Here is a 22,328-nt window from a genome sequence, read left to right as displayed (position 1 = left end):
AAACTCCATGATTTCCTAGATAAATCAGTATTCAGGCGAGGGGAAGTCCCTAGCTACTGAAGGCGGGTTTTTCTAAGAAATCGTTGTTGATTCTCGGAACTTAGTGGAAGTCATCATAAAATCTTTATTTAGGTATACCACAAAAGCACATATTTGCATTTAACAAGATTAGTACATAACAATGAAAAAGCACATTACACATAAAATGTAGATCAATATATAAAATGCAATTAAAAACAGTGCAAAATTGTTCGAATAAATAAAATAAACAAGACAGAGAAAAATTGGTCTTTTGTCTCATGGGCCAGACTTAACCCTAATTAGTTAGTGGAAGTAGCCATGCCGTATTTGGGCTGCATAGGCTCAGTCTAAATATGGTAATGATTTCTATGCCTATATAAGGATCGGGTAATTTATACCTATATATATGGGCATGAATCGGGAAAATTACACTAGGGTCCTAGATTCCTACACAACAAACTTACTTGCAAATTTTTAAATGATCATAGAGTCTGGAAGAGTTTTAAATCTTTATCTAAGAATAATTTCATGTGAACCATTTACAAAGTACAGAACAGTCTCCGTCTTCTCATAGGAAGGAAGATTCTGCTTACTTCTGTCATACTCGAGAGGCCCAAAGGCACACTATTAATGAAGTCAGAAAGACACATGTTATTTTCAAGAATAAATGGTTTCACTGTATACCACCTATCTCTATTGTAACCCCATTAACTTATTAATACTTTCCCCTCGTAAGTATTAGTAAAATATCTTGTTTTAGTTTCCAGCAATGCAGATGCCAAGCATGTGAGTTTCAAAGCAGCCATCTTGTTGGCAACTGCGCAAGCGCAAGAAATTCCCTCCAACTGAAAGTATGTCATACTACGTAGATGCAGTAGACGCATGCGTACTAAAGATTTTCAGTTAGCGGCCATGTTGTAAATGTTATCTTACCTTTTATGCTAACCTTTCTTTGTGTCTTCAGCTTATGTCATTCTAGAGCCTTAGGTGGTTCCAAGGCATTGCTGACTCAGTTGGGTTTGACTCTTGTCAGTTAACAGTTGGGTCAGCTGAGAGGTAGTTTGCTCTTACCATACCGCTTGAATAAACTACTCTTATTCATAACTGGACATCGCTGGTTTCCTGGAATTATTACTTACATCAGGCCATTTTAGAATCTCACTTGAGTTACTTGTTAGTAAAACACATGGGCTAGCTTCTTCTTTCTTTATCTTTAGTGTAGTCTGTTGTGCATATTCATTTACACAATACAAGGTTAATACAGGGTTTAAAGTTACGTGAGAGGATTGCTTCCGACCGTGTCTTGTTTCTATGAGTCCTTGCTCCATCACACCTCCTACGGGGAGACATCCCAGCGCTGTTTGGTCAGCAACGTCACTACTCCACATTGGATGTGCTTCCTAGCCATGAAATAACACGTCTGAGCATCACAACATCCTGAGACCACCCTGAAATCCTAAAAGGACGAAGGAAGCTGAAGGACATGCAAGGACGCATTCATAGCAGTGGCTCAAACCACCGAAAACAGGGGACATGACACACAGATTTTCATATTTTGATAACAAGCTCCAAGCGAACATCAAAAATAGGTGGTTTCCTAGACAAACTACCTAATTTCTGCATGCATTGCAATAGACCCGATTCAGGCGGGAGACTATCGATTTTTCAAGCCAAAAATGGCTTTATTTCAGCTGTCTCCCGCCTGAAATTGCATTTTCTACAATAGAAGAAAATGGGTAATTTTCATTCTCCCTATTGTTTACTTTAAATCTCCCACGGCCCTGTCCTAAAATGTTGGAAAATATGATTTCTGAATGAAAAAAAAAGCCAATTCCGATCAGTTTACAGAACAACGTAAAACAATGCAAACTAGATTGTTGATGCTGCGTTAAAAACTGCTCCGATCTCTGCGACTAGATCAACGCCAGAGACTAAACTAGTTCAATTACTCCAGAGTTCCCCCGCACTGGTGGTTCCCTTACTTAATACAGCACCCCAAGACCTCCTCTCTGACACAGAGGCGTCGTCACGCTGTCCCTCTGTTTGACCCTCACCCACCAATAAAGTGTAAAGTTGCGCGTAGTCCCTTTTCTGTGGCCATGGCTCCCCTACCCATAAGCTCGTCTCCCTCCCTCCTCTGTTTTCGCTATCAGTCAGAACGCTAACTTTGTCCTTCTCAGCCATCCGTCGTTATGACGCTCCCATACCGGCTGACGCGTCAGGCAGGAACTAGTGCAGAGGGTCATCGCATCTAATCGGCCCAGGGTGTAGAGCAAAGCGATGGCAGCGGCGCAGAACTACGAAAACCTGCTTCTGTGAGTCACTCTCGGGAAATGGCGTTCTGGTGGATAGGGAAGACTGAGAAAGGAGTAGCAGAGAAGTGAGAGAGTGAACATGGAAAGGAAGGAGGGATTGAAATTGTGGTGTGCGGTGCAGAGGTAGTAGTGGGATGGGAAGTCACACAAATGAGAACGAACCGTAGCACATAGAAGAGAAAATGATGGAAGGGCACAATGACTTGGAGGGATGGCAGCGAGTTATCGGCGGTTCCTCAGTGGCGACATAAACGATGCCTATAAAAGTATTCTAAAGGCAGTGCTTGATCTGTTGCAGCATTATTCTGCCAAGGGTCGCTCTACCCAGACTAATGCTTACTTTAGTGAAAGAGAAGCAAAATCAAGAGAGATTGATTTGTGTCATACTTTAGCTTTTCATGGTTGTCTTCCACCTGACCCCGAAACTTGTAACGGGTTACTGAGCCTCCAGCCGGTGGGGTTGAAGGGTTTAAGACCCCCCCCGCCCCCCCTCCCCCCCTCCCCCGTTGTGTGTGCCAGCCCGTGCTGAGACACCTTTTTGGGCACACACAGTTTTTGAGCTGCAGTAGGCTGGCTGGTCTGGCGTCTGTCTTGTTGCACCTGCATACTTCACAGGTCTTTTAAAAGAACATTTACTTGTTAACCAGGCTTTGTTGTTCTTTCACCCCTTCTCAGCAGAGGCACCCCTCACATTGTCGCACCACCCGAATCCCAATAACTTCAGACCACACAAGTTTCTGTTTTATGGAAGAATTGAGGCCGCAGTTTATTAGGCATTTTCAACTTACAAGCGATCCTTTACACACCATTATTTTTTGTCTGGCGAGCCTGTGTCCTTACCCCATCAACTCTGCACTGTGCCCTACATCCAGTGCAGCTATCTTTGCCAAGGTGACCTATCACCGTCCTTCACCCCTATTTGCTCTACACTGTGTCCTACATCCAGTGCATCTATCTTCACCAAGGTGACCTATCACCGTCCTTAACCCCCATTTGCTCTGCACTGTGCCCTACATTCAGTGCAGCTATGTTTGCCCAGGTAACCCATCATCTGTGGACGCACCCTTTCCTTTCACTCCAGGCAAGCTTCTGCTTCCAGCCCGACTGGGTAAACTTTTAACTCCGGTTGCCACGCACTACTTGGGTAAGCGTCTGCTTTAACCCAACCGGACGGCCCTTTTGCTTCCGGTGCCCACTCACTCCCGGGTAACCATCAGGTTCCCACCCGGCCGGGTGACCTTTCACTTCCGGTGTCCACACATTTCCTTCTGGGTAAGCGTTTGTTCCCACCCCTGCCCGGTTCCTCTTCACTTCCGGTGTGTACCCTCTTTGTTACCTGGGCAAGCCGATGTGCTTCCCGCCCGCCAAACCTGATTTCCTGTTCCCCCTCCCATCTCTGCGATCCCAACTTCTTCCATGCCACAGGCTCTACCCTCTGTTGCGTAAATAATTGTTTACTTCCGGTTTACCTGAACACAGAAGGCTCGGGGAGCTTGCCAGTGACCCCCTGGGTCCTGACTGCCACGTTTGCGGTCTGTGCCTGCTTTGCAACCTGCTTTTGTATACCTCTTGGATCGCTTTGAACGTACCACCTGCTGTTCCTTCCTCCGACCAAAGGACCTCTTGCAAGTCCACTATGCCTCTGCGACAAATCTAACCACCTTGTCCAGACCCCCCTCCTGTAATCTTGTTCCTCCGTGGGTGGGTGGGCGGGTCTTCTCCTTACACAATTCCCCGGAGAAAGAGGCCCTTGTGCCCGGTGCCCACCTTTAAATACCCCTGCCACATTCCTAACCCTAGATTTACAGCTGAGCTGGCCCAGCCCTATTCTCTGGTGGGCCCGCTCTTTCTCCTTCCTTATCTCCAGCCACTCCTCTATTGGTGCTCGGGCTCCGCTTCCCGGGGGAGGCCTCCACTGAGACCCCCGGTCCAGCCACTGTCCCACTCCCCATGGGGAGTGGGGGGCTGAACCATGGGGCATAGAACACAGACGGAGACTGGAAGACCATCCTCGGTCACCCTAGGAGAGTGTCCAGGAACGTTAAATTCAAATTTATACAGGCCATGATTTGGCACAGGGCATATCTCACTCCCCAAAGACTACATAGGATGTTTCCCAACACCCCCCACAACTGCCCTAGGTGTCGGGAAGATGATGCTAATATTATTCACATGTTATGGACATGCCCGAGAATACGTAATTACTGGGTGACGATTAGAAACACACTGTTCAATATAACTGTTCTGCAGATCCCTGAGGGTGCATTGCCCTGCCTGATAGGTAACAGTAAGAGACCCAAGGCCTGTAAGGCACAATTGAAATTTGTGGACTTGGCTCTCTTGTTGGCACTCTGAACCCTCACCATGCGATGGAAGTCACCCAGGCCCCCGGATGTAGAAGTATGGAGGTCAGACATGCTGAAATGGGGAAAGGCAGAGGCTGCGGAGCTGCGTAGGGAGGAAGATACCACCGTAAATACCCTATTGCACAGGACTGGGACCGTATGTTAATAGAACTGGAGGATGCTGACCCAGAAATGTCACTGGGAAATATTGTTTTGACCACACACCTGGTATGTGGAATGCCTGCATGCGCGGCTACCTAGCCTAGTTACACCGATAACCACGCCTATCCATTATAGTATTCATTCATGCAGACATAAAGCTGATATATCCACCTTATGGACTATGTACACAGGAACTGCCAGGAGACGGGACGAGGGAGGGGGGAGTTGGGAGGGGGGGATATAAATGGGCAATACAGTATTCTACAGACGCGTAATACATGTTATACTGAAATGTTATTTGGGAATGGTACGAAGTATGGCGAACAAATTGATGTAAGGAATAATATGCCAAAGTTAAGTTGCAGAAAACGGAAAAGACTGATAATAGGTAAGATGAGTAAATGTACAATGTAATGCCTGCCACAGTCATGAATAAAGAGTTAAAAAAAAAAAACATGGGGCATAGAAGCCCCTGCATCTGCCCATCGCTGGAAGAATTGGCCTCCGACGAAATTTTAATTACCCCCACGCCCCCACTCCCTGAAATGTGACTCTAGTTGTGCCTCTGGGCTCCAAATTAAAATAGAAAAACTGTGTAGTTAGATACCCTGTTCAGGAGATGAGTGTGTCGGTAAATTGGGTTACACTGTCTTTGATCTTCACTTTGCTTCTGTGCACTTTTTAAAAGTAAACAAATTCTATAAAGATTTGCAGGAAACGTGTTAATCTTCAGATGAAAGAAAAACAAGTAGTCTGATTGGTGGAAACCAACATTAATTTCAGACAAGTACGACCCTTAGGCAGAGCTTTAAGTGGGCCGGTGCTCAGAACCAGCAGTTGTAAAAAACAGGTCCCTGTTGGGCCTTCACCATCAAAAAATCTCAACTCAGTGGCAGTACCACCCTTGACTGCCCTTGATGTAACTTCAAAGAGACTATTATAGAACTTTCAGTCTCATCATTTCAGAACTGAAGCATTTTCAATATTCTATACAACTAAGCCATAGTCGTTACTTATTTATCTTATGCAACTAATAACCATTGGCAAAGCCAATACTCCTGGCTTGTTGTAATGTTACTTGTAGTATATATCTGGATGCAATGACAGAAGCAGAAAATTACTAGTCAGGTGGCACACTATGCCAAGCACATATTTTTAGTTTACGTGTTTTAAGCTGCACCCTAATTACATCGGCCACGCCCCTTTGAGAGACCCCCAGTTTTTTCATCCTACTTAAAGCCCTGCTCTTAGGACAAAAGGAAACGAGTGTTAGTATAAGTGAGTCTGGTGATGTGAAACTGTCTGAGAAGAATTTACAGCCGTCCACAAATGATTACCTAATTTTTACCTTCTATTTTTACAAGGTAGGCGACGAACCAGTGGAATGCTTGAGTGCATTTGGAAAACTGTAGTAAAAAAGGGTGTTAACCGTGGTATGAGTGAGAACGGGTTAGTTTAGGGTTCTTATTTACACCACGTCTTAATCAGACAATAAAGTTGGCTTCATTTTCAGCAGTGTGATGTTTTTTCAGTAGATTAGCAGGCTGCATCTCTAGAAAGAAAAATACAATTTTATTTTCATTGTTTTCTTGATTGTCGAGCACTAGTGAGGCTTTGCAGACGCCCCAGAATGCCCTGGCCCTCCAGTGATATGATAAAGGGTAATAATCGGCAAAGAAAGGACATACGAGGACTGGGTAAGTGTGTGGGTTCTCCCCAGAGGTTTGTTGGAGGATATTATTCAGAGACTTCATGATTTTTAAAATATATGCCTTCTATGGAGAGGGTTTGTAGGGGGAGAGAGTCAGGGGAAGGAACCCTGCACATGGAAAGTTCTGCCACCAAAGTGTCTGTATCTCGCTGCACCTATTTGCTGGTATAGATAAAGCAAATTGATAAGGTAGGGCTGATTAGGTAGGTAGGTTCATTTTATACTCTATTAAGTTTTGCTGTTGACTTGGCTAGAATGCATTTAGTGTGATGTAATAGGCTATTCTGTAAATCAGTGTGTCAAGCATTAGAGCAATTCGTTGCAGGTGCAAAAAGAGCAGAATACCTCAAAGGACACTTAGGAAATAAAAGGCATTTTTTCACACTTTTGGAGTCGAGGGCAGCACCTATAGTCGTGGACATCTTGTGAAGGTGCTTGTGTTAGACTGTGGATTGAGACTAGTTGAATAACGGAGTGAAACAGTTACCAGGTCTTAGTTGCGATATCTCAGTCTAAGGCGCATTGCAGTCTTGATGGCTGAGCAGAAGATCCCAGTTGTAATTTTCTTTGTATTGGAAGCTATAACATTGTCAGCTTTGGTGCATCCACATTTACATGCCCAGGAGGCAATCCAGAATTTACCAAAGATCACCCAGGCTTTGATGTGAGTGTCATACAGACATGTGTTAACCCATGTTGAATCTTTCAAGTGTGTTTTCAAGCAGTGTCATGTTGCTATCACAGATGTAGGGGAACAGATGATCCCTTTGGGACACCATGGGTGAACTAATTGAATAAGGCTTTGTATGAGGTGAGTTAAAGCTATAATGGTAGCACACACCTAGTTTAGTAAAGTTTCAGTAGTGCTCAGATCTGACAGTTAGTACATGTTTATTTGTGAACACTGCTAAATAACAATTATGAAGTCATAGTGTTGTAATGAGAACTTCTTGACATTGTTGTTAATAGTCTGATAGAAAAATGTGAATTAGTAGTGCATGTAGCAGTGTCCAATGGGAAACTTCAGATCATTTTAAGTAGTGCAGCAATCAGTCAACATGTGTTTCGTCCCCTCAGGAATTGTTTCAAGGGACAGGTATTGAAGATGGTGTGAACTGAAGCCAATTGATCCTCGAGTCTAAAATAGGTTTGAGACAGGAGTGCAATCTTTCCTACCTACTATAGGCCCATGTGGGCTTCACATGAGTGAAATGTATAGCTTTGGCACATTGCATAAGGGTGTCGATGCCCAATTAACCTGTAGCTTTGCTTCTGCATAGTTTCTGCCATTTCTGATTCCTACAATGTGAGTGCGAGCAGAATTGAGAGATTGTAAATGGTGTCACTCAGAGTAGTGTGTCGCTCTCGGGGTGAGCTTCTTTCAAATGTTTACGAATTGGGTTATGTGTCCATGTACATATGTTGACAAGTATGACCTTCAACAGGGAGAGGAGGATAAAGAACATGCTCAGTTTCATGAATGGAATGTATACTCTACACAATTCTTCATCTGTGCTTATTTCTATAGATCTTTGTGCAAATCTTTCAAATGTTAAAACTAGAAATCAGTTGGGTGATACAGTTGTATGACGTCAAATAATATATATTTTTTAAATGGAGTGAATTAAAATGTTATTGCATATTTTGTACAACTAGGGTGCTTTAAAGTCGATTCATATTTTTGTTTCTCCTTTTGTGTAGAAGTCTGTATGTTTGCACCTGTTGTGCCGTTTGGTTCATAGAAATGTTACTTGATGAGCAGTAGCTCAGTAATGTATCCTCCCACCATTAGGAAAAGAGGTCCCTGGTGTACGATGGGGTAGGTTGCAAAAAAGGTGGAGTTTTTGCCCACTGACTGGTTTTAACTTGACCTGTATCTTGTGGTACAACCATGTACGTATCACTCGAATGGCAAAATGCATATTCGCTCATCTGAAAACCGCCTGCCAAATTAACTTTGAGGTAGAATTCATTTTCTGCCTCCTACGGATGGCTGTAAACACAGGGATGGAGGCTTATGAGGAATAGCAGATCTTCATCCCTTTGTTCACATTCTCAGATTGTAAGCGATTTTAATTTAAAAGCAGCCTGTCTTCCTTAAAGTGAGAGGTGACGCTTTTAGAGGAAATGATGCATCCAAGAAATATGACGGGGGGGGTCAGAGTCAGTGAGCAGTGGACCCTTGGCCAACTGTCTTCTCTCGTTGAGACTTCCTGATGCGATTCTCAGAGAACCTTTATTCCAGATCATCTTACCCCTTTCGAATCAATTATCAAACCAGGTCGGGTGTCAGTAAGCGATCAATGGTATACGACGACAGTTGTGGTCACAAACTACATTGTATTCTGAATCATAAATGAGAGGAGGGTTCCCCTTTCACACTCCTCCTGACTGATTTAGAATGGATCACAATGTAGGACAGAAGTTACTTTGATAGGCGGAAGTACATTTATCACATTTGCGTCATGAATTTTAGCAATTGCAAAGCCTGCGCTTTCCGACATTGATCACAACACCTGTGTACATCAGTGTTTTCTTTCACCGGTATAGCTACAGGTTGTATCTTTTTTTTTTCTTCTTCACCCTTTTTCATTAATACTTATAACCCCTTTAGTGCTAAGGCAATATTCTTCTTATTCACTAATTTCCATTGAAATGAATGGGCAGTGCATGACGAGTTACCCTTGTCATTAGCATCCAAGTGAGGCTCATTGTGCCATTTAGAAAAAACCTTGCAGAATGTTTAGAACACTTTGTTCTATAAAGGCCTAGGTATTGTGCCACTAATCATAAAGGCCTTTATGGACAGGTAGTAGGGGTCATTATTTCCATACAGTGATTACAAATATGTGCCATTACATTTTGAGACCGTCTAATGGAAGTGACTGCCTACCCATGACCACCTTTTAAATGTGCTAGGTTTTTCCATTACCCTCAAATTCAGGTAACAAAGGAGCAGGTAGCCCCCACATGAAAGTGCCTAAAAAGTAAACTTGCTTGCTGGAAATCCAAATAATCAACTTGGGGCCTTCAGACCTCCTTTTACTGTATGGCATTTGTGGAAATAATCCTCATTTGGCATGCTTGCTTAATCAGTAGTGTGCTGGGCTTGAGAACCTTTTGTTACTGCAGGATTAACATGAGCTTACCTGTTCCATTTATTAAACACTTTCCAAACTTTGGTATTTTTCATCACACATACGTGGCTCAGATCATCTGTCTTGACCTTCCAAAGTCTAAGGAATGTCACCATTCATTGCATTGGTCTTAGCATATACAGGCATCTGCTGAGAATCAGGCGTTCAAAAGGTGTGTCCCCTTTGAACCCATTAGTGCCATTTTGATATACATATTTTCAAAACGAAGATTGTTGTGCTTCAAAAAAGAGGCATATGCCAAGCTAGAAGGATCTCCGTCCTTTTCTCATAATTGATATAATTAGTTTGGGTTTTGTTTTCATTGAGTGACAAACAACTCATTACATAATTGGTTTATTCCACATATTTGAAATTGTAGACATTGTATTAAAATAACCATTAGGGTAATGTGTTTCACCAACTGCGTTAACTAGATGTTACACAATAAATCACTGCATCGTACAGTGTAAAGCATTAGTCAACCCGCTTCCTAAGAAAACAGTGCATTAGACATACTCCCAGACATACACCATAAGACATGAATGTTTTGAGGTCCCAAGAGACTATGTAGCCAAATGGTTTCATAGAACAGAGTTTTGTTTTTTTGGTAATTGTTGGGCATACTTTATTTTCCAGACTGCTTTCTTGTACAGTGTACTGCTTAGGGTGTCTGGTTGTAAGGCAATGCTTCTGTTTTCAGAACCCTAGCCAGAGCTTCAGGGACCAACTCAGCAAGGTATTGACAGTAATGCAGTCTTTAAAGGCCAACAAAGCTCACTTTAGGGGGTCTGTTGTCTGTTTCCTGCAAAGTAACCCATTTTCAACATCTAACATCATAGTTAGTGTGTTTTGCAACTCATTTCCAATGTGCTGTAATGAGAGTTGCATGTGAAATTATGGCTGAATGTATTTTCTTCCGTGGCTCGGGTTATGATGTACCTTGGAAGAAACGAATTACTGTACATTAGAATGTTTTGTTAATCACACAGTTGGATCCTGACCACTTGGTATTTTGTTGCATAAAACAATGGGTGCTACAGATCAGTGCTGGAATAGCCAGATGGACTTGATTGCTATTAGATCAGTAGTTCTAATATTGAAAACATTTGGAGGATGAAAATTGAATTATCAACTTCCCTGAGACCCCATTTGGTTCATTTTGACTCATGTTAGTTGCAGTCTCAGAACGACCCTATCATGGCGGCTGAGCCAAGGTAAGGTAAGGTCTGTCTCTTTTCCCTCTCTTGTCTTTCATCATAGCACCTCTTTTCTGTGTTACCTATGCAAAACGTTGTCTAGCTTGATTCACCAGACATTGCCAATTGTTGGATACAGTGGTAGATTCAGCTTCTAGTACTAATCAGAGTTGCTTCTGGACTGTCATGGAATATTATCTCCCGAAGTTTGATCTCTAGAAAATGTCATGGTGATTTGCTTCACATGATTTTTTTTTAACCATCCCAATCACCACACCAAAATCCACTCCCACTTTTCAAATAAAATATCACAGACCACATTTTTGGAGAAAAGTTAGGAGGACTTTAGTAGTAGAAAAGAGTAGGCTTCCCTTGGAGAGCTATCTCCCACTAAAATAGGCATCGTTTTATTTGTAGGTTTATGTAGAACAGCTGTACTTGAAGAGTGTTTATGCACTTAACCACAATAGAGAAAATAAGTTGCCTTTACAATGAAATCTTCAAACTACTTTGAAGATGGTGGGGAAACGGGAAAACATGTATAGGAAGAGCTTTCAAATGGGCAGAAAGATGGACAAATTTGGCATTTTTCATGCAAAGAAAGATACAGTCTAATGAGCAACAGGAAGAAGATATATTTCATCACTGTAAGCAGGAATGCGGGCTAAATAGTTAAAATTGATTGTTGGTAGTGGTTGAACAGGTGTGTTTTCAATTGTTACCTAAACACCGGCGATCTTAAGGCAGAGAGACCCAAATTGAGGATGCCACTCTGAAAATAGTTGTGACACAGCCAAGTGCAACTTGCGTTTCTTTGTTTCCACCTTTAAGCTGACGTTAGGGATTTTTCATCTTGATATTTTCAAAGATGGAATGAGGTAGATGGGTTGTTGAAGGTGAAGCAACATGAAATGCAGGCTAATTGAAATAAATTCTGGTTCCAGATGAAGCCAGTGTAGACCTTTCAGCTCTGGGGTGATATGATCTACTTTTTCTTCCCAGACAGGAGCCTAGGGCAAATGAGACGAGAAGGGGGTGGGAACAATGATTTGGGAGGCTTATTGTAGCAATATTTCCATTGAGGGTGCGAGAGACCCTTAAAGCTTGTATCGCATGCTAGAGTTTTTTTGGGATTTTGAATGGTTATAGCTTTTTAATTTTTTACTAGATTGACGTTCAGCTCTAACACTTTTTAGTGAATGTCGGAAATTAAAATGTCATGGAAAAATGTTGATAAGTCCCAAAATGTTACTTCAGGCCAGCGATCAGAGGGAAAGCTGTCGCTGTTGAGTTCCTACAGCCAAGGAGTATTGTCTGCATATTGATGAATGGAGACACCTAACTCCTCCATCAGGATTGTTGGGAACTGCATATAGAAGTTGAACAATGTCGGAATTGGGGCGAAATCCTGTGGGATGCCACAAGTGACCAGGTTGGGGGTCACAGGAGGGGTTTTCTATCATAACAAGTTGTTTATTGTTGCCTTTGAATGATGTGAACTAACAGAAACCTATTCTTGAAATACATGCATATTTCTGTGTATCACTGGTGGTGCACAGGCCTCTCCCCCTTTCTGCCCTCTGCTTGTTGGCCCTTAGGTAGAGGTGACATTTCCTTTTTGGAGTTTTTGTGTTGAAAATATAAATAAACATGTTCTTTTCTATAGTTGATCCTTGACTGTTTTATATACAAGAGGATAGACTAAATTACATCTCTCATTACTTACGGCATTATCACTGCATCATACCCCTATAATAAATCCGCTTAAGAATAAAGAAATCTGGTATTTTTAAAGCACAAAGTAATCCCCCCTAATGGTCTCAAGGCGCTGGGGGCCGTTGAGGAGATTAAGTGAGCTATTGTCCAGAGTCGAATGATGCTGAGCTGCCGCTGGCACTGGGGATCGAACCATGAGCCCCGCGCTCCGGAGTCAGCCGGTGTAGCCGCTGTGCCACACCTCTCCCTTCATTGCCTAAAAGTTTGTTACATTTTTAGAGACATTTACAGAGATGTTGAAAAAAATCTGTGTACTACAGACCCTACCATTTCACTGAGGGCTCCTATATTTTGCAGAGGGGCTGTCCCAGAGGCCATCCTTTCGAATTGTGGACTATTGTTGAGCTTCATCCATGTTTTACGCCTTTATAACCTCTGGCGGCCACACATCCTTGACACTGTAAGGTCACAGCCAGTGAGGAGTCTCTGGAGAGATTCAAGGTGGCATAGTGTTGCAGTAAGCCCTGTGACGCCCACAGAAGCACACACGATGCTGACGGGATCCAATGCCATGACTAAGAGTTGACTTGCCCAAGTCCTTGTCATGGCATCAGTGCCATACAAACTTCCCACTGACTGATTTCTGTTCTCCCTCCCTCCCTCACTCCCTCCCAAAGGCTGGCTCCTACAGTTCTGGAGGCCGGAGCAGGCTAGGCAATGTAGATAATACTTGAGATGCCACAGATCCTATGGCTCGTGAGAGGCCTGCATTTGGCACTGTACTGAGGGGGATACACTTCAAGATTGTGGGTGTTTCTGGGGCGCAGGCTCGAGGGAGATTAACTTGGAAGGGAGACTAGGGCTCATGCTGGCTCCCTCTGCCCCTCTTGCTTCCTGATAAATGGATGGGAGATGGCCCCAGACCCCGCCTGACAGCACTGGAGACGTGATCAATGGGGTGGAATTTGACCTTGGGGGTTGAATATCGCCACAACTCTGGACAAAGACACTGGAGTTCATGACTCTGTAATATCCCCTTGTGAGATCCAAATCAATTATAGGCAGTGGTGCTGAGATAGAGAATGAAACGGAGGAGTGCATACTAACAACCCACAAGGTGGATGTCCCTCCGGTGTGGTGTGACTCTCTTCATGAAGCGCATTCAGAATAGGTTGCCAATTAAATCTGTTGCCACAGCAGCAATGCCACATATGCATCCTGTGGGTTGAATACCAATCACGATCTTCAGGAGTGCTGAAGACAGCCTTGGGACATAATCAGTGGCCAAAGAAAGATGGCAATGGCTGAGAGGAACCCTCAAGGGCCACCAGAGAAAAGGTACGCTGAGCTAGATCCCTCATAGAGGGAAATTTGAGAAATACAAAAACATAACCTGTTGAATATCACTTGAGGGGAAACATCAACTAACTTAAAAAAATCTCGATAGTCAGTAAGTGGGTCCCCCCTCCTCTCTGTTGATAATCCTGCAGGCGCTACCGATCAAGCATTGAAAACTAAAATAGGGGAAGTAGGCATGGATATTACTGTTTTCTGGCAGGACCATAGAAATGTGAAGACTGAGTTACAGAGAAAGAAAGCCACATTTCTGATCTGGAGGACAAAAGTCAACAATTGAAGACCTCAGTAAGTAACTATATAGCTTGATTGACACAAATCCCGGAAGACCATACAGAAGTTAGAGCAAGGTGAAATAACCTGTGGTTTGTGTGTTTCTTTGAGGAAGCAGAAGTAAAAAGCCAGTCCAGGTTGGGGAAACGTAGCTTAGGGGGCATTGTTCTGGCAGAGACCTTGTCAACGTGCTTCATCATTGAAGGGGAACATCAAGCTCTACTAAAAACCTCCACCTGGCGCCCTGCTGAGGTCACTCGATGCAAAAGTACTGATCTAGAAGGGCTGGGATTTGATCCTCCAGGAGCAAGGGACAAGATGCATTGTGGCTTTTGTGATAACTTTCCTAGTGATCTTCCCAGACTATTGTAAACAGGTAAGGATGCAGTGAGTGACTTCCTGCATTATCAGAACCTTATTTTGCAAATGGAGCCGAAAGCACAGGATCACAAGCATTTGCAATGCAATAGGTCTCGCATTAGGAAAGTTTGAGCTATTGGTATTGTAAATGACACATTTTTTATTTGTGTTGTTTTTGAAAATAGTTAAATTAATAGCTTTGTCATTTACAATGCCAATAGTTAAGTAGTGTGGCTCACTGGTTAGAGGCGGCAGACCCGAGAGCAGAGGACGGCCCGGGACCAGGGTTCGATTCCCGGCGCGGCAGGTTTCTGGACCAGGGTCAGCGGACTCGATAATTCTCTCGCCTCGGTGCCCACTCTGATCAGCGTTCACACTCGGCAACTCTGGGCATTAGCTTGCCCCATCTTCACTAACGGCCCCACCAGACCGCCGGGGATGCCTGGTCTCACCCTGGAGATACCCATTAAGGGACCATCTCTCAGGGAAGCCAGGAAGGGTTTCGCAGCGGTCGAAGCGCCTTGGGACCCTACGGGTAAGTAGTGCGCTATATAAATGCCTATACATACACATACAGTTATAACTTTCGCAAATGTGACTCCTATAGCATTTGTAATGCAATATGTGTTGTATTTACGTGACTTAGATGTATCGATTTTACAAATAACAATGGCTTTTAATTTTTTTTTAAATAATGAATACTTAAATAAAAGTTATTGTAATTTATAATGGCAATAGCTTAAACTTTTGTGAAGATTATGTTCAGTGTATTGTATTGTGACGAAAATCCAAGAACAGAAGTGAAATATTAACATCTTTTTGTGACATTTGTGATAAAGGTTGAAACATTGAGAGAACATATTTGTACCAGTTGTTGTTGAATGGTTGCACAGATGTTGTGGTGGCGCTGAGTGATGTTGTGGTGGCGACAAGTGATGCTGTGGCGTTCAGTGATGCTGTGGTAGCGCATAGTGATGTTGTGGTGCCCCTGAGTGATGTTGTGGTGGTGCTGAGTGATGCTGTGGTGATGCGACAGATAGATGGAGTGCGGGCGACAGATAGATGGAGTGCGGGCGACAGAAATGTTTTGCAAAATCAAAAATGCCAGTGACGAGGAAGAACCATTTTATTTAGGCTACCTTTAAATCAGCTGTTTCTTTTTGGCAGCCTGGAAAATATCTAGCTAATGTGAAAATAAAACTGAAATGTCTTATTAGGACAGAGGAAAATAAGACGTATGTGGCATGCACAGGTCGAAAACCAATTATTTTCCAGTTTCTTATCAAATATTCCATTCTTCAATGAAATATTCTGTTTACCTAAGATTTAAGAGGTCACTCCTTAATTATAGAAATTTCCTGTTAAATGTTGACTTGGCTAGAAAATGTCATGAAAAGTTAGAAAGAAACCAATGTTTCCCAAACATGTCAAGAGGAAGGAAAACATGACTGTTTTTTCAATCCAATATGTGTTTGGTCGCCATACTAGGCAGAAGCTTCAAGTCTGGACATTCATGCTCAATATAGATCTATAGCAAGATTTGCTATACTCTGGGGCCACTACCTCACCCCTTCCTTATAGCGTGATGTTTACCATGGGCCGCCACATGATGTAAGAAATATGATGACAAGGATGAACCTTATAGCCAAGTAACTAACCATTTAAGTTTCACATACTCTGGTTTCTAGAAAAAAAGAGTATAATCTAATGGAACGACTTAAAGATGAACTATAGATATTGATATAATACCGCATACACCATTTAAGGGTTGTTTCGCCAATCTCGTACTGTGGGTTTAAATATTGGTAAATTAGTTATTACACACAAATATGCCACTGAATAATCTCAGCTGTGTTTGGAACGCTTCTCGAGAAGGTGTCTTTAAATATTTCACTATCTACATCAAGATAGTCATTCACAGGCAAGACCTGATAAGTACCAAACCCAATGGCATAGAGTGCTGCTCCGTTGAAATGCCGCCACAGGCGCTAAACAGGAAAAATGCAAAGCAGGCTCAGTGTACCCTAAACTCCTGGGTTAGTTTAATGTGAAGACACACATGGATTATTCTGTTTGAGTGATCCTTTCCCTGAAATTGGGACATGCTGAATAGTTTCATATTACATCTTTTCCAGTGGTTTTTCTGAGCAACCCATCCAACAACACCTCACGAGGCTACAGTAACAGTGAAAGATTAGCTACAAATCAGAAGATGAGAGGTGGCCTGAAGGTAAAGGTGTGCAGGGCAGTGTGTGATAAACAAGATGTGAGTAACGCAAGTGCCAGCACATTCACAAAACGACACACTCCAAGAAAAACTGAGCAACAACCGCAGCTATGCTATGCCACAATGACAATTTAAATAAGAGTGTGCATGAAACAGGAGACTGTAGTCTAGTTTGTGCTAAAATATTTTAACTAGTCCATTCTCATTGATGTTTGTATTGTTATAAATAAAAAACAACATTTTTCCTGTATGGAAATCTACTCCAGTTTGGTAGTAGACGTGCCATATCAGTAATTACTACAAGCATTTAATTTGTAAACAAATTATGTGCCAAGGCCCTACCTCAGGAGGACACTGCAGCGTGTGCCATCCATCGCTCCTGCAAACGCTGCCAGTGACAGTGCCAGCATAACTACTAGCCATTGCAGGGGCGTGGCCAAGGAAGATTGCCAACTAGATGCTCCTTAAGGAGCTCCCACCGGCAACAAGAAAATCCTACTTAAATCCTGTGCCACCTGGGGCTGTCTAAACCCCCACTCACCTAAAATAGTGAGTGAAATGCTGGGGTAGTGTTTTGGGCAACTAAGGACGTCTGGAGCGTCTCAGGGAGCTGATCTGCGACGGGATGGCCTGACTGGGCTGGGCTGATAGAACCTGGGCCTGTGATGGTGAGCCACGATCCCTGACTACTAATAGAAGACAGGGCATCTCTACCAGGCTATGTGTTGCACGGGGATAGCAGCGAGCCTGCAGACATCAAATGCGGAAATATCAAGGGACAGCCAGTGGCCGGGATGAGGAGCTATGATGACGCCAGAGGAAGCCGCGAGCAGCCGAGTATAGTGGAGATGAGCCAACCCATATGGGACTGGCGGCCCGGGGGGGGTGATTAAAACTGAGGAGCGCTGTATCTTCCCCTTGTCCCACTTCTAAAGCTCTGCCGCAAGGGAGCAGTTGCTCGCTTCCTTCAGCAGCAAAAAAAAAAAAAGCAATGAATTCACACAGAGGGCAAACGGGAGGACAAAATCCATATAACGCAGCATAACGAAAGTAGCCTCACATGGTGGACGATAGAATTTTTTTTGCAGGCTTACCATTAATGCGACCAGAACCCCAAGTTTTTACAGATGCCTCCTTTATAGGATGGGTAGCACACCTTTAGGGACAGCTTATGAGCGGACATTAGAACAAATCGAAACAAGAGGCAAGGAATTATCCAGCGGCTTCCTCCTGTGGACGAAAACTAGTAGTTCGGGAGCGTCATGCCTCGTGGGGCAGGACTTCCTCCTTCTGCGAGAAGCCCGTGCCCATGGAGTGGCTGGCCCAGACGAGCAGTGGTGACGCGGGGCTCCCATGCCCGAGGGAGAGCCCCGCAGTGGCTGCAGAAGTCCTGAGCCTGTAGCAGCGACAAAAGAGCCCGGTAAGTGGGGCTTAGTTGTACCGGGGGGCTGGTGCGTGTGTTTGTTTATTTTGGGATTGAGTAGGCGTGCACTGGCTGGGGGTGGGTGGGTGTGCGTGTGTGTGTGTGTGTGTGTGTGTGTGTGTGTGCGCGCCTGTGTGTGCGTGTTAGTTAAAATAATGCTATTGTAGGAGGCTGACTTGCCTCATAAGCGGGACAGGAGATGTGCACGCCGCGTGGCTGTACGTGCGCGTACACCTGCTGAAATCGCTCTGCGCATACCCATCTCTTGTCCCACTTCCAGAGCAAGTCCCTAACAATAGAGTTCGCTGGAGACCGCAGCGCTTCGCGCTGCTTTCGCCAGCTCGACCTAAAAAGGGGGGGGACTTGACTCACATGATGGGTGAGGAAGCTGCATACGCGAGGAATGTGTGATATGGCTTAGGTACTTTGTTAAACGGATAAGTGACAACGTTCACAGAGTGTGGCAGGCATTGGGTGTTAAAGATTGCATTAAGAGCCACTGTTTATTGTTTGGGGTACTGTAGGTACAAGTGGAGGTGGAAGCTCATAGCATATCTCCTTAATAGGGTTTAGTTGTGCGACAGATACTTCGCATTTAGAAGTGTAGGGCGGAGGGCAGGGAGGTAGTTGCTTCCAATATGTAGTTAGTATTAAGGTTTACAACATCTACCCACCAGGGCAAGAATACGTCCATAGCAGCCTCAGGTCACAAGTGGCCTAATTAAATGAATGGCAGAGGGCTCACGGAATGATAATGACTGGTGATAGAGTTTTTATCATGTAATATAAACGGCCTCCTTAATAAAGTGACAAGGAGAGCAGTCCTACAAACTGCCAAGAGATATTTTCCTGACCGCTTAATGCTACAGGAAAAACATCTACTGGGGTTTAATTGTGATTTTTCGAACAGTGGTTCACCTCAGTATTTCACGCTGGATGTACTCCAAGGTCAGAAAAACGGCTTCCCTTTCAAATGTTTAATCTTATGGCAAGGTAAATTGGGCAGATATTTTATGGTATCAGGGTAGCTATGTTATACCATGATGACATATGTCGGTGTATTTCCCCCCTCTTCTGTCAAAAGACCTTGTACAGGCACTAGTTAAACTTATGCTTGAAACTCCTATGGGGCTTTTACATTGGGAGGAGAAATCAGCAGTCATTCATACAGCATTAGAAAAAAGTGGCATGCTAACAGTAGACCAGGACAGGCCGTTGCAGCTTGCCACATTTGTGTCCTTCTAAGGTCTGTATGAAGTATGGCGGCAGGGGCTCTTTGCAAACATACTTTCTTTTCCGGGGCACACAAAGCATTCTCTTGATTTGATTACTGCTTACCAAATGTAGCAATGGCGAGAGTAACTAGTGTGTGAGTGCATACTTGGGGGTTGTCAGACTACACACCGATTAAGATGACCATAGATGGGGAGACTTCCCCACACCTCTAGGAATGTGGCATCTATACTCATAGTGGCTCACATCAGAGCTGAGAGACACCCTCAGAGGGGAAATGGAATGCAATTTCCGTCTCCCCAAGGAGCTCAGGGAGGTCTTTAACCAGTGATTCAAGGGAAAACTTTAAATACATAACAAATCTCAAACAAGATGAAAAGGATGAAATTGAATGTGTAGAGGTAGATGTCCTGAATGACCGACCCAATATCATGATTTATCAGAATTGTAAAGCCATACAGACGTGTCAAGAATCTAAATGAAGAGTCTACAAACAGGGAAATAAAGCTAGGATACTGTTGTACTGGCTATGTTCGGGAGAGGACCAGAGGAGACCCATCAGGGCCTCCGAGATGACATAGGACACTTGGTAAATGACCCCATTGACATGGCCCCGATGTTTACTAACTCCTGCCGAAACAATTTCACTCTGACAGCTGGACCATACTGACCTGGGACAGGACTTTGTAGCTAACATCCGCATAATCACTCTCTCTGATGAAGAGAAGGACCAACTCGACTCGAGAACCCCACCACAGCAAAACAGCTCTAGGAAATCACAGCCACAATCGGGGAAATGTCTGCGCCCAATTTGCCTCCCTGTGGAATTATTTCAGTGCCGTACGGGCCTACTGGCCGGGTGCTTGTTGTCGACATTCAGCACCTAGAGAGAAGAGGGAAAACTGTCCAAGGAGGAGGGGGAAGCTGCGATTAATACTGTCCTTGTGCCAGATAAACAGCTGGACCATTGTGTGTCATACACACTAATATATTTAATTAATGCAGAATTAAAAGTACGGGCAAAAATGTTGATGGTGATAATGATATGCCATTTACAAATAAACTATTCCGAGACCTGGAGATTCTGCTGCGTAGCCTCATATGGAATACGGGCCGGCCCCGAGTAGCGCTAACCAAGCTCTACATGCCAACTGAGTCGGGAGGCCTAGCGGTTCCCAACATGGAGCTATACTACCTTTCGGCGCAGATGCAATGGGTGGCGGGGTGGCTCAGCAGCAAACACCTAGAGGATACTGCCTCGGACACTGCTGCCTGGACGCAAACACAAATCTGCACGCTGTTCCACCCAATACCCCGGACTTCCTGCCCCTCACAGCTACACCTGGCGGTGGCGCGCAGGTGCTTCCTGCACTGCCTGCGACTCACCCGAGCAACGACACCATACGCCCCGATACTGCCCATTCTGGGCACTCCAGGACCGACAGACGCACTGACTGTGACTCGCTTAGCTAGCTGGACACATGCAGGGGTGGACACTTTGGGCGACCTGTACTCTGACGGCGTGCTACTCACCTTTGCAGACCTGGCTGCTACCACGGAACTCCCAGCTGGTCAGTTCCTGCTACACGCGGCTCTCTTACGCACACTTACTGCCTCCTGGGGCGATGTGACCGCCGAATTGCCGATGTACAACTTTATGCAATATCTACATGTAATGGGAAATGGCTCGCACGTCATCCATTGGCTGGCGCAGGCCCTACAGACGCACTCGCAGCCATCTACAATGCCACTACGGGAGAGGTGGGCGGCGGATAGAGGCCGGGCCTGGACAGACAAAGAATGGGCGATGATCCTAGCCGGACCGACATATGTCCCACGCAACCCCCGCTTCAAAATCATTCAATTCTACATCTTGCACCGTGCTTATCTTACACCCGACAAAATAAATAGATACTTTGCAACCACTGATGCCGCCTGCCCACGCTGCTCTCTGACTGGAGCAGACCTTTTACACATGCTGTGGCGTTGTCCGGATATACATGCGTACTGGGACGAAATCGTGATGCTCCTCACACGCAGCACTGGCGAACAGATACCACACACGTGGGAGGCATGCATCTTGGGGTTGTATAAACGTACGAAACTTAACAAAGTGCGGACGCGCTTTTGGGATATGGGGCTTATAACGGCCAAACGCCTGCTTACCAAACATTGGAAGGCTGCGACCCCTCCCCACACTCAGCATTGGCGCGCCTCCTTTACCAATTGGGCACGGGCGGAGGGCACGGTGCTCCTCCGGGAGGAAACGGCGAGACTCTGTAAATTCTCTATTGCCCAGCTCTGGGACGACCTCCTTAAGGCATTCCAGCACACCTGCCAGGAACGGGGGATCACTTGAGGTACCAGACGACCGCCATAGCGATGCCAACCAACATCGAGAGCAGACACGGCCCTGTGCCCCTTTCCCCTGCTCCCTCACCGGCCCACGCGACCTGCAATACCAGATACAGACACTTGCGATTCTCCGTTACACACCAGACGCCTTCGGGGCACTGCGCACACACTGCTGCCCCTGCCTCAGCCTACCCACGCCAACTGTAGATGCTGACAGAGAGGCGCCCCCCCCCCTTACAGGAGGACGACTACCATACAGACGGACTGCACCAACGCCCCGCGGAACGCCGACTTACGCTCTGCCCATACGCCACAGGCAACGCCTACCAGCCCCTGCCCGGGAATCACCCCCCCCCCTTCTACCTCTACATTGCAGGAAGCCCTGCCAGGCCCCGCTCCGATTGCTGCCATATATGAGAACCCGTGATGAACTCCCCCCCCCCCCCCCCCCCCCCCCCCCTCTCCTTTTCCTTTTTACTCTCCTGACCCCAAGTTTCT

General features: G+C 44.9%; 1 protein-coding gene across 2 annotated transcripts in view; it reads left to right on the top strand.

The window, feature by feature from the left end:
- The first annotated feature begins 2,168 nt into the window (after window positions 1-2,168).
- The window catches only part of SACM1L (SAC1 like phosphatidylinositide phosphatase), a 387,094-nt gene continuing 366,934 nt past the window's right edge, over window positions 2,169-22,328 (top strand). For both annotated transcript variants that reach the window (XM_078688168.1, XM_078688167.1), the window contains exon 1: window positions 2,169-2,336. In XM_078688168.1, the coding sequence (XP_078544294.1) occupies window positions 2,302-2,336 (35 nt within the window). In that variant the 5' untranslated portion in view covers window positions 2,169-2,301. The remainder of the gene's footprint in view (window positions 2,337-22,328) is intronic.

This window comes from Lissotriton helveticus, chromosome 4_1, assembly GCF_964261635.1.
Source record: "Lissotriton helveticus chromosome 4_1, aLisHel1.1, whole genome shotgun sequence".
Lineage (NCBI taxonomy): Eukaryota > Metazoa > Chordata > Amphibia > Caudata > Salamandridae > Lissotriton > Lissotriton helveticus.
Note: the sequence above shows the minus strand (reverse complement) of the source record. Positions and strands in the feature narration are given on the sequence as shown.